Genomic DNA, 12500 nt, shown 5'->3' with positions numbered 1-12500 from the left:
AGATGCAACTTGTTTTGCATGGCATACAGTTTTCTCAACAGCAACGGTGAATTGGTTCTTTTCTGATTTTAAAGCAATCCATTTTTAAGTTTTATTATACTTATGGAACTCGATAACTGAGGAATAAAACTCAACAGCTATTACACCTTTGAACATCTGTTTCCCTAATTCTCCGGTTAAACATGAAACGCGTTAGTGATGTATTGGTGTATTTGTTAATTTAAACACAGGCAAATTAGTTCTTAATTTTCAGGCTGCCGAGATATAACTTGTTTTGCCTGGCATACACTTTTCTCAACATCAACGGTGAATTGGTTCTTTTCTGATTTTAAAGCAATCCATTTTTAAGTTTTATACTTATGGAACTCGATAACTGAGGAATAAAACTCAACAGCTATTACACCTTCGAACATCTACTTCCCTAATTCTCCGGTTAAAGATGAAACGTTAGTGATGTATTGGTGTATTTGTTAATTTAAACACAGGCAAATCATTTTTTAACCTTCAGGCTACCGAGATATAACTTGTTTTGCCTAGCATACACTTTTCTCAACAGCAACGGTGAATTGGTTCTTTTCTGATTTTAAAGCAATCCATTTTTAAGTTTTATACTCATGGAACTCGATAACTGAGGAATAAAACTCAACAGCTATTACACCTTTGAACATCTGCTTCCCTAATTCTCCGGTTAAACATGAAACGTTAGTGATCGATGTATTGGTGTATTTGTTAATTTAAACACAGGCAAATTATTTCTTAACTTTCAGGCTGCCGAGATATAACTTGTTTTGCCTGGCATACACTTTTCTCAACAGCAACGGTGAATTGGTTCTTTTCTGATTTTAAAGCAAGCGATTTTTAAATTTTATACTTATGGAACTCGATAACTGAGGAATAAAACTCAACAGCTATTACACCTTCGAACATCTGCTTCCCTAATTCTCCGGTTAAACATGAAACGTTAGTGATTGATGTATTGGTGTATTTGTTAATTTAAACACAGGCAAATTATTTCTTAACTGTCAGGCTACCAAGATGCAACTTGTTTTGCATGGCATACAGTTTTCTCAACAGCAACGGTGAATTGGTTCTTTTCTGATTTTAAAGCAATCCATTTTTAAGTTTTATTATACTTATGGAACTCGATAACTGAGGAATAAAACTCAACAGCTATTACACCTTTGAACATCTGTTTCCCTAATTCTCCGGTTAAACATGAAACGCGTTAGTGATGTATTGGTGTATTTGTTAATTTAAACACAGGCAAATTAGTTCTTAATTTTCAGGCTGCCGAGATATAACTTGTTTTGCCTGGCATACACTTTTCTCAACATCAACGGTGAATTGGTTCTTTTCTGATTTTAAAGCAATCCATTTTTAAATTTTATACTTATGGAACTCGATAACTGAGGAATAAAACTCAACAGCTATTACACCTTCGAACATCTGCTTCCCTAATTTTCCGGTTAAACATGAAACGTTAGTGATGTATTGGTGTATTCGTTAATTTAAACAAAGGCAAATTATTTTGTCAGTTAACTTTCAGGCTACCGAGATGCAACCTGTTTTGCCTGGCATACACTTTTCTCAACATCAACGGTGAATTGGTTCTTTTCTGATTTTAAAGCAATCCATTTTTAAATTTTATACTTATGGAACTCGATAACTGAGGAATAAAACTCAACAGCTATTACACCTTCGAACATCTGCTTCCCTAATTCTCCGGTTAAACATGAAACGTTACTGATCGATGTATTGGTGTATTTGTTAATTTAAACACAGGCAAATTATTTCTTAACCTTCAGGCTACCGAGATATAACTTGTTTTGCATGGCATAGATTTTTCTCAACAGCAACGGTGAATTGGTTCTTTTCTGAGTTTAAAGCAATCCATTTTTAAGTTTTATACTTATGGAACTCGATAACTGAGGAATAAAACTCAACAGCTATTACACCTTCGAACATCTACTTCCCTAATTCTCCGGTTAAAGATGAAACGTTAGTGATGTATTGGTGTATTTGTTAATTTAAACACAGGCAAATCATTTTTTAACCTTCAGGCTACCGAGATATAACTTGTTTTGCCTGGCATACACTTTTCTCAACAGCAACGGTGAATTGGTTCTTTTCTGATTTTAAAGCAATCCATTTTTAAGTTTTATACTCATGGAACTCGATAACTGAGGAATAAAACTCAACAGCTATTTCACCTTCGTACATAATTCTCCGGTTAAACATGAAACGTTAGTGATGTATTGGTGTATTTGTTAATTTAAACACAGGCAAATTATTTTGTCAGTTAACTTTCAGGCTACCGAGATGCAACTTGTTTTGCCTGGCATAGATTTTTCTCAACAGCAACGGTGAATTGGTTCTTTTCTGATTTTAAAGCAATCCATTTTAAGTTTTATACTTATGGAAGTCGATAACTGAGGAACTAGGAAATTTAGAATGCGCAATTGTAGCTGTGTAAAATTTTATTCCGGGCTAATTGATTTCCCAGCATGTCACAGGGAGGCACATTCAATATTAATCACAGACTTATCAATTTCCTAGCTGCTATCATGATATCCTGATATCATGAAATTGAACCTAACAGCAATTATTTTACCTCAACGTTTGAGCGTGAGCCTGTATACCGGGAAGGCTTCCAGCACCGAATTCCCCGACGTCAACATTGTTTACTGCCTCCATAACTCGTTTGAAAACATGAATACAGAAATCCATGACATTCAGACCAAGACTGCTCAATTAATCCCCCCACAGAGGCAAACCAAAGTTATTCCGTAAGCTTCGTCCACGTTTTTACCAGAATTTCGGATGGCGAGTCTAATCTGCAGGTCGCAGGTCGCAGGTCACACGTTGCAGGTCATTGTTTCACCAATAAACAAAAGTTTTTAGGCCTAAGGTTAGCTTTTAAGAATGTTTAGGATACTTTTTGTATTGGTGAAACAATGACTGCAACATGTGACCTGTGACCTGCGATCTGCAGATTAGACCCGCCGAATTTCGGAACGTGATCACCATTTTCCCGCAAAAAATTACCGACTTGAAGGCGACAAACCTCTCTTCGAAAGAGCTGAAAAAACTTTCCTTCGACAAATTGGCTAACATTTTACCCTGGATGCCAGAGGTCGTCTCGCTCACCAGCGGCGAGGAGCGTCGAAGTAGTGCTGGTCGGCGAGAGACGACGGCGACCTGAACCATTTTTCCCCAGGTGAGAGAGTTAATCCATAAATCCTATACTGAACGAAAAATGGTTCCGTGTCCCAGCACTAACCGCCACTGTCGATACGTGCAAACGAACTGAAATAGATTTGTGTTCCCCACAAATCTCATCTTGCCCCTAAATATGGTCATTCAATAAAAAACAATAACTACTTTTTTTCTGCTTAACGTAAGTTCACAGTACAATCTGATCGATCCTGAATGCTTTAACACTTTTCTGAATACGAAACACCTTTTGTGTTATGTTTTTAGCCTTTGTTGATGGATATCTACACCGTCAGGAGACGTCCAGCCCAGAATTCCTGAGTCGGCTTAAGCTCCTCATGCCGAGTTAAAACGACTGAAAAGTGGGGTCAATTCCAGAGAAAATGGGACTTAGTTCGCGTTAGCGGGGGAATTCGAGTTATCCGATTTCGAGTTACCGGGGTTCTACCGTATTATCAATTTTGTTGTTTGTGATATCAGCGCATGTGAAAACGTATGTAGAATGTGCGCTGTACAAATGAATATTATTATTATTTTACAAAACCCTTGAATGGTCACATCTTTCCAATGAACACTTGGAAGGCATTGTCATGGACAATGAGAGCAATCTCCACTGACAAAGTGCCTCTGGATTTCGTGGAAATTAAGGAACAGGAACACGAGGTCCTTACAACCGATAGGATCGTTTAGGGACTCGATGCATGCCCATTTCAAGATGATGAAGATGAAAAATAGGAACTGACAAAAATGAGTCAGAAAAGGAAGATTACGAGAGACTACACATGGAAATGCTGTAAAAGAGAGGACATCTGGCAAAGTTTAAGAGAAAATCTCCCACGGAATAAGGAAATGAGAAGAGATCTAGATGAACGAAACGGAAGAAGATGAAAGGCAAGGTACTGGGCCTTGTTACAGGGAAGGATGGAGTATTTCACAGTTTTATATTTAGAACGAGGAACGAATAATCGAGAAAATATTTAATTAATCCAAACTTCAATATGACACAGGTCCTAAAATACTGATCCATTTAGGAATGATAGGGATAATTAATGCATGACACGACAGGCGTTTAGTTTGGCTCATTATCATACATCTTGTGTAATATAGAATTAGAATATGGAAAGAAACTAAACATTTTAAAGGTTTAAATTAAAACTCATCAAATCGCCCACTGCGAAATCAAATAAATTACATATCATCGCCAGCTGCTCAAAGCACACGTTCAAGACAACTATATCATTGTACATCTGATGTTAAGAAAGCGAAAGTTGACTAAAGTTAATGACCGTTAATGTGTCCGCCCGGTGGTATTTACAAGCGACTAAAATTTCTGTTGTTCAATTCTTTCTTCCTTTCATGGATGAAACGGAATTAATCTTTTTTTCCCTTTTTTCATTCGATAATCCGTCAGAGTACAACGTGGATGCAAACTTTATCATAATTGATCTAAATGCTCAGTACGGGCAGAGGCCGTCGTGCATCGGCAGCTACGTGTTGCCTCACAATAAAATGTTAACGATTAAGCGACCTAAAATCGTCGAAATAAACCGTCTGAACATAAAACTGCACCGACACCTCAGTGATAAATTACTCTCTTTTTTTATCCTGATTAACTCCTTGGATGGTTGAATTAATCAATTCAGAAATGGCCTTTGTCTTCTTCAATAACGTCATTCGTATCTGGCTGAGGTGGTATCTTATTTATAGGTTCCCCAACATTCCTCCTTTCCTTACAAACAATCTTCCGGAATTCTCGTCTGAAACTAGGGTTCATGCCAGCGTAAAGAAATGGATTGATTGTATTGGATATGTAAAGCAAAAACGAACTTAGCAGCAGTACGTTTCGCGGCATCTTTGGAACCAAGCGTAGGCGCATTACAAGGACAATGATCCAAAAAGGAATCCAACAGATCATGAAAGCGAAAACAACGAAGAAAATAGATTTACTAATTCTTATCTCTCGTGCACTGACGATAGTTGACGTTTGTCTCAAGGACGACGTTTCCATTTTGTGTTGTTGTATCTTTTTCGCAACTTTTACGTAGCTGAACACGGTGATTGTTAAAGGTGTTATAATGAACAATGGGATGACAATCCCATAGTGTATCAGACTTCCAGTTTCGCTGAGATGACCAACGGAACAAGTGGCATATCCAGGGACAAATATACTTTTTTGAACACCAGCTATGACGGGGAGGCCATTATAACAGGCAACAAAAACCCAAACAGACGCTAAAAGTGCCAGTGATTTTTTCCTAGAAAAGAACTTGTGATATTCGCGCCCTGGCCTGCACATTCGCACGTAACGATTGAGCGCTGTTAGCCCTATTGTTACCGGTGAAACGAAGGCGGTAAACACAGCGAAGAAGGAATGAAAGCTACAGCCAACTTCGCCAAAAATCCAGCGGCCGCTTACAAGGACGCCAATCGACAACGGCATTACAAACACAGCCGACAGTAAATCGCTTATTGCCAGGGCGGTGATGTAAAGATTCGTTGTTGTACGCAATCGTGTGTTTCTGTATATGGAGATGCAAACCAAGGTGTTTCCCATAAGGGACAGAAGGTTCAAGACAATTAGCGAGCTGACTTCTATGACAACCAAATATACGCTTCTAGATTGCAGATCAGTCGCCATCATCATTTTTTTGTCAGAACTTTCAAACTCTCAGGAAGAATCACCTGCAGGTTGTTTGCCTAAATTTTGAACTTCTCTTTAAGAGGCTTAACATAGCTCTCTTTATTTGGACAAAGTCATAATTTCCTTGGATTATGTAACCTGTGATTGGTCTAAGTATTTCCAATACAGGCGTAATTTGTCTAAGTATTACTTTTTATTAAAGTACGCGCACTCTCATTGGTCAATAGCTATGTTTAGATAAGAGTATGGAACACAGCTGTAACATCACACGAATTTTGATTGGTAATGTGTAATTATCAGAAGCGCGTTTTGATTGGTTGGTACGAAATATGAACTTGCGTCAAGAAAATATGTTTCAATCAAGAAGTTAAAAAACCACCATTTTCTTTCATTTGTTGAACTATCTTTGAGGAATATTTTATAAAAGCAATGGAAGACTTTTTCCCGTGGACCTCGTCCTCCTGTCGCTTAACTTCCACCTCTCTTTATTTGGACAAAGTCATAATTTCTTTGGATTACCTAACCTGTGATTGGTCTAACTATTTGAAATACAGGCGTAATTTGTCTAAGTATTACAGCTACTTTGACAATGTTATGACGAAATTCATGATCAAGAACAAGACAGACGCATGAAAAACTAGCATCAATTTGTTAATTATAAAGTATATAATTAGGATATTACGTGCACTCTCATTGGTCAATAGCTGTGTTAAGATAAGAGTATGGCACACGGCTGTGACATCACAGAAATTTTAATAGGTTTTGTATTGGCAGACGCGCGTTTTGATTGATTGGTACGAAATATGAGCGTGTTTCAAGAAAATATGTTTCAATCAAGAAGTAAAATATCAGCATTTTATTTAATTTGTTGAATTATCTTTGAGGAATATTTTATAAACGCAATAGAGGACTTTTTTCCGTGTTACCATAACTTCATCTAACACTCGGAGAAGTTGGGGGAATTCGAGACAGTTATGCAAACCCTCGACTGCGTCTCGGGTCTCGAATTTTCCCAACTCCCCCTCGTGTTTAGATGAGTTTATGGAAAGACAGAAAACGTTCTATATTGCTTAAGCCTATTGTTTGTCGGAAATTTACTTACTTGACGACATAAATTATTTTTCATACAAGAGAATCCTTAATGCGGGCTCTTAAAATTAGACCGTTATTGGTTGTAAGCGAGTCTCTTACAAAAGAAAATTTGCACAATTGCATCGCGCGTTTGAAATACCCAGTGAAATACCTGCCAATCACTTGCACAAACAAGGCCAAAAAAATGAGACTGCCGACCAATCCCGAGCTCGTTCAAAAGCATTCCACGCTAAATTACATGGCAGCATTAACGATGAACGAACTAAGCAGTGAAGTCAGCGTGACATTTTTGCTCTAGTGTTTCGCAGACTTTGTCGAGACCATCAACTTATTAACAGCAATTTTCTATTTATATACACTTAACTATTCCGTAGTAACATCTTGTGTAACATCGACAATGCGTCAAAAGTTTAGACTTCGACACATTCCATCTCTCTGTTCAAGTTATCTTTTTCACAGCGAATCATTCATTTTCATGATGCTTTTTGTAACTTCATGCCCAAACTAATTCAATGCGTTACTATTAGAACAAGGATGCACTCACTGTTGCTTTTTTGATCACTTATTGAAGTCATGCCCACAAAGACATTTGAGCAGTGTTTCAAATGATGATTTCAGCTGTCATGGCATCTAAAAAAATAAAAATTAAAGTTAACAAACGACTGATTAAAAAAAGGAAAAAAATTCTGTTTTACCCGGTGAATATATCATCTATCGGATTGTCGACAAACGAACAAGAAAGAGTCCCACTGAATATCTCATGAACTGCATGGGCAGAAGAAGTCGCGTGGGCATCTGCTTGTCAAATTCGTGAAAAGTCGTTAGAACATTTTTAAAGGCCCTGCCAAGGCCAAGCTTTATTTGACGACGGCCGAGAAAGATTGTCTCTCCCATTTGAGAGAGTTTTAAAGCCAATGCTGATTGCAGATTCATATTTAGAGATCAAAAATGTCGTTGCACGAAGCCTTTCCCAAGGATTTTAAACCTGCGTGGTAATCAGCATGGCAAGAAATCACCGAGGAAGACTTCTACACAGGAGGATTCCAGCCTCAGACAGAGAGAATCATTACCAGAACAGAAATGACACGATGATCGTTTTCCCGATTGTTGTTCGGCTCAGTCTGGGAAGATCGCCGGTATTCATCTTTCTCCAGATCTGCAATATTGTCATGATGAATTACTAACCTATAGTTGTGACGCCTACTGACTGATAATTCCAACAGAAACCTAATACTTTGTGGTGATCCCAAGGATATTCTCACACAACTAAACCTATTGCAGATGGTAAATACACCAACAAGAAAGAACAAAATTAGAGATGTTTTCATTACTAACGTCCCACATTTTTTTGAGAAAAGTATCGGTCGCTCAAGGACTTGTTTGATCTGACCACTCCGTGGTCCTGGTATATCACAGAATCCCACTTTAGGCTAAAAGGAAAACTGTGATGCTTAGAGATGTACGTGATCGTCATAACCTGGAAATGGATAACTTGTTGAAGTGTCACAACTGGGATAATGGTTATTAGCTCGAAGATGTAAATGGAAAACTCGATCTTCCTTCCCCTAACATCAAATCCATGTTTGACAAGTCTTCCCAGGTATGCCAGTGCGAGTGTTTATTACGGACCCTCCATTGGAAGAACTCATGGGGCAAATCCCATCCTTGCGAGTTGCAGTAGGCACCCCGCCATTCTTCAACACCGCCATGGACATGTTTGGACCATTGCACATCAAGCTTAATCGTAAAACGCTCAATGAGGCCCAAGTAATCATTTTCACCTGCATGACAACAAGAGCTGTCCACTTAGAACTTGTGACCGACAAAACATCTGACGCTTTCTTGATGGCATTCCGTTGTTTCGCGAGTTTGCGTGGTCACCCGTGCATTTGCTGGTCCGACTGCGGGACGAATTTTGTAGGCGCACAAGGGTACTTAAAGGAAATAATGCAGAGTTCTATCTGAAGATTTCTCGTGCGATTTTAAATGGAAATGGAATACCCCTCATGCCAGTCATCAAAATGGCGTCGTGGAAACCCTCATCAAGTCAGTCAGACAAAGTCTGAACGCTACATGCAAGAATCAAACCTTTACCGAAGCTGAGCAATGGAGAACATTTCTCGCGGAGACAACCTACGTCATCAATGGACGTCCTTTATACCCAAGTTCTGACAGCATATGGGAAAGCCCGCCAATTACTCCAAACGATGTTCTCATAGGACATCATCTTTCAATTCCTCAAGCAGAACCAGAAGAAAGGATCAACCCAAGACATCTCTTAAGAAGTACAGAAAATCGCGTGAACGAATTTTGGAGATGCTGGATGAGATACTTTGCGCCAAATCTACTTCCACGAAATAAGTGGTTTCGCACCAGAGAAAACCTTCAAGTCGACGACTTAGTTCTAGAGATAGACCCAAATCACAAAAGATCCCAATGGAAGATGGCGCGAGTCATTGCAACATACCCAGGAAACGATGGTTTGGTTAGGAAGACAAGAATCAAGACTCAGGACGGTGAATACGACAGGCCGATACACAAGCTGTGTCTTTTAGCAACAAAAGACGAATTAAATGCGAACCTTTCTTAATCAAGGGAATACGTAGACCAGCATTATATAATAGACATTACGTTATTTGTGACATCTCGAGTCATTGAATACCGATTATGTTTAAGTCGTTGCTCAATTAGAGGTAACTTCTAATTTCCGCACTGGGGCGGAGTGATTCGCACTTCGCGCGTTAAGTTATTTCGCTTACTGGTTTAATGTATGCAACTATTCTTGCAATTTATTTATCACAGCAAGTTTGTGCGAGTTGAAAGGTGACAACTAATTAGAAATTCAGAAATATATAAATCGACACTGTACTGCAAACGCGCAAATCGCTTTTTTACTTACCTCCGATCAAGAACGTTAAAGACAGTCAACAGAAGAAATCAAACCATAAGATCGTGTAGATTAGAAGATACAAATTTCGACTAGTTCAACGACTTATCGAGCAGCTAGTACGGATAAAAGTCTAAAAATCTACAGGGTCTTGGCGTGATCCTGCAATAAAATAGTGCCTCGAACGTAGGTGCGATTCAGTTTTGTTTTGTTTCTTTTATATATATAAAGGCGGGGTCTTTAAGATTCCAGCACAAAGACTAGAGCTTTAATTTAAGAAGGTTCCTACGGTCCATTATTCTCTTATCCGAGAATTAGAGACATTAACAACATTCAGTTAACTTTAAGGGCCAGAGATACGGCCCAGCAAACTTTCGCCGAATTCCACGGGTTCAACCAGGCGGCGGTTCTTTTCCCTGCTTTGTAAACCACTCATGCATTAGAGGATAAAAGAAATTCCGACTGCGAGGGTCACATGAAGGTCATAACTTAATTACCCTTTCAAGAAAACAAAGCTTTGTAACCTGCTAGCTTTTGGCCAAAAAGGACGATTCCCAACATTAATCTTTTACGGTTGAAGATGGAAAAAAAAATTAACCAAAATCACACGTCAGAGGGTTGGTTTTAATCGAGGTAAGTGCCTTCAATTCTTGTGATTAACAGTAGAGAACATATTTTTCAATATATTTTTTTTACTGTGCAGTGTTATCGTTGAGCATTCCTAGCTAGCTGTTTATAATTGCAACGCTTAATGACACTAACTTATCGGTGTTTTTTGTTCTTGAACTTTAATTTGTTTCCCATTCGTAATAGGATTTCAATTGTAATTCCTAGATATTAAAAAAAATCTATCTTCATAAAACTGGCGCCAACTTGTTTCATGTATCAAAATCACCCATGTCACGCGGCATTTTGCGCGCTGTCCAAGAAAACCAAGTTCTTGGTCTTTTGGGATCAGCCCTTTCGGTTAATGAACGGCACTCCAAAAGGGTCTACAAAACACAGAGAAACGAGCTTTTTTTCATAGGCAAAGTACCGGGATGTCATTTGTGACTATCGTGGATTACTATACTAGTAAAAAACAGTGGATAGCGTTGAAGGCGTGCTCTGATTGGCTACTGAAACTCCTAATATCCTTTTCTATTCACCTTCCAGAAACTTACGCGGGATTTGCGCCCGGAAATACTGTAATCGTTGCAGGAATAATTGAGTTAAAATGATCTTTTTGTGCTATTTTATCTCACTGTTTTAGAATATACGAAAACAACTGTTCATCTCCGTGTCGGTGACTAGTGGTGAATATTTACCTTGCCGCTTCGCGGGATGGGTAATAGATCCACCATTAGCCATTTCTAATTCGGTGAATATTTGTTAATTAGCTTAAAATACTCTTTCCTCTGCATATTTCGGAAGCTTGTTGAAGGGCATGAGGTACACAGCGACTTCGGTTTCCCGTTTCGTTGATGTGGTTTAATTAAGAGAATCACCATGAAGACACCATGTTCTTAGACTCTTGAAGAAGAAACAGTTACACGCTTGCTTTTGGATATTATTATTATTATTATTACTATTACTAATGATAATAATAATAATGTCACGTCTCAGCTCCTTCCAGCAGCTCAAACGCAGCACCTTTCTGAGGATATGTGATGTTCCCAACAAGGCCGTCATCTGGGCGCTGCCAGTTATCCTAATAATAATAATAATAATAATAATGATAATAATAATAATAATAATAATAATAATTATTATTATTATTATTACTAAAAATCATATCTTAAGACCCAATGGTGGCATCATTATCGTGATCGGACGTATATGATCTCCGTTTATTCCAAGCCCTGGTTTTTTAATTGAGGGATTTGCGAAGCTATAATTTTCCCCAGTTCACTGTCAATCTTTGTATGTATATGAAAGTCGAATTTATAGCAATTTGCACGCTGGCTTATCTAGCTTGTCAATGCACTAACGATATCTCTATATTTGTCCCATTAATTAAAAAAGTCAAAAAATTCAAATCCTTCAGGTTAATTCATTGTCAATCTTTATCAATCTCTCGCAGATTTCTCTCAATTTCTACTCATTTGATTAAAATCAAAATCCCGAACAACATTTTTTTTCTGGGAAAAGCACACCATCGACTCCTTCTACTTGCTGCTTGTTGCATTGCTAGCAATGGACTGTACAGGTGACACAATAAATAACAAATTAGTTGGAAGCCCAATAGTCTAAAAAAGAAGAGTTTTTACTTGATTTTGACAGTAACCTTTCGGGTGTTCGTTTGATCAACTGGCTTGATCTAACCGGCGTACTTCAATTACACAATCAAAAAGTAAGTATTTAGAGCAAGAGACGATACAACGTAGATTTCGTTATTCATCAATTAATTCGGCTGGCCAGAGAAGCCTTCTTGAGGTAAATAAGTTTACATTGGAATGCTTTTATATACGCACATATATAGTAAGTGGATATTGACGTAAAACTGGGAAAAATATGATAAAATATGGTATAACTAAAACAAATTTAAATTCAAATATGAGAAGAGTAAAGAAAAATAACGGAAGAGACTGTAAATAATAAACTAAAATTTAATATTCTTTGTTCTCGCTCAAAATATTTTAAAATGCGAATAGGGGACTTCAGGTATCCAACATAAAACAACTGTTT

General features: G+C 38.0%; 2 protein-coding genes across 2 annotated transcripts in view; one reads left to right on the top strand and one right to left on the bottom strand.

Moving 5' to 3' along the window:
• Nucleotides 1-4723: 4723 nt before the first annotated feature.
• LOC138010531 (beta-1 adrenergic receptor-like) lies at nt 4724-5886 on the bottom strand. The gene has a single exon (XM_068857513.1). The coding sequence runs from the start codon at nt 5855-5857 to the stop codon at nt 4853-4855; it is 1005 nt and encodes a 334-aa protein (XP_068713614.1). The 5' UTR covers nt 5858-5886; the 3' UTR covers nt 4724-4852.
• Nucleotides 5887-11978: 6092 nt separating this feature from the next.
• LOC138010532 (uncharacterized) overlaps nt 11979-12500 on the top strand; it is a 126010-nt gene continuing 125488 nt past the window's right edge. The window contains exon 1 of the mRNA XM_068857515.1: nt 11979-12021. Within this exon, the coding sequence (XP_068713616.1) occupies nt 12009-12021 (13 nt within the window). The 5' untranslated portion in view covers nt 11979-12008. The remainder of the gene's footprint in view (nt 12022-12500) is intronic.

The sequence above is a fragment of the Montipora foliosa genome, chromosome 7, assembly GCF_036669935.1.
Source record: "Montipora foliosa isolate CH-2021 chromosome 7, ASM3666993v2, whole genome shotgun sequence".
Taxonomy (NCBI): domain Eukaryota; kingdom Metazoa; phylum Cnidaria; class Anthozoa; order Scleractinia; family Acroporidae; genus Montipora; species Montipora foliosa.
The sequence above is the reverse complement of the archived record's forward strand: the minus strand, read 5'-3'. Positions and strand labels throughout refer to the sequence as shown.

Bases quoted from the DNA above. Each gene is read 5' to 3' on its own strand.
- LOC138010531 (XM_068857513.1), bottom strand. From the start codon at position 5,857: ATGATGATGGCGACTGATCTGCAATCTAGAAGCGTATATTTGGTTGTC.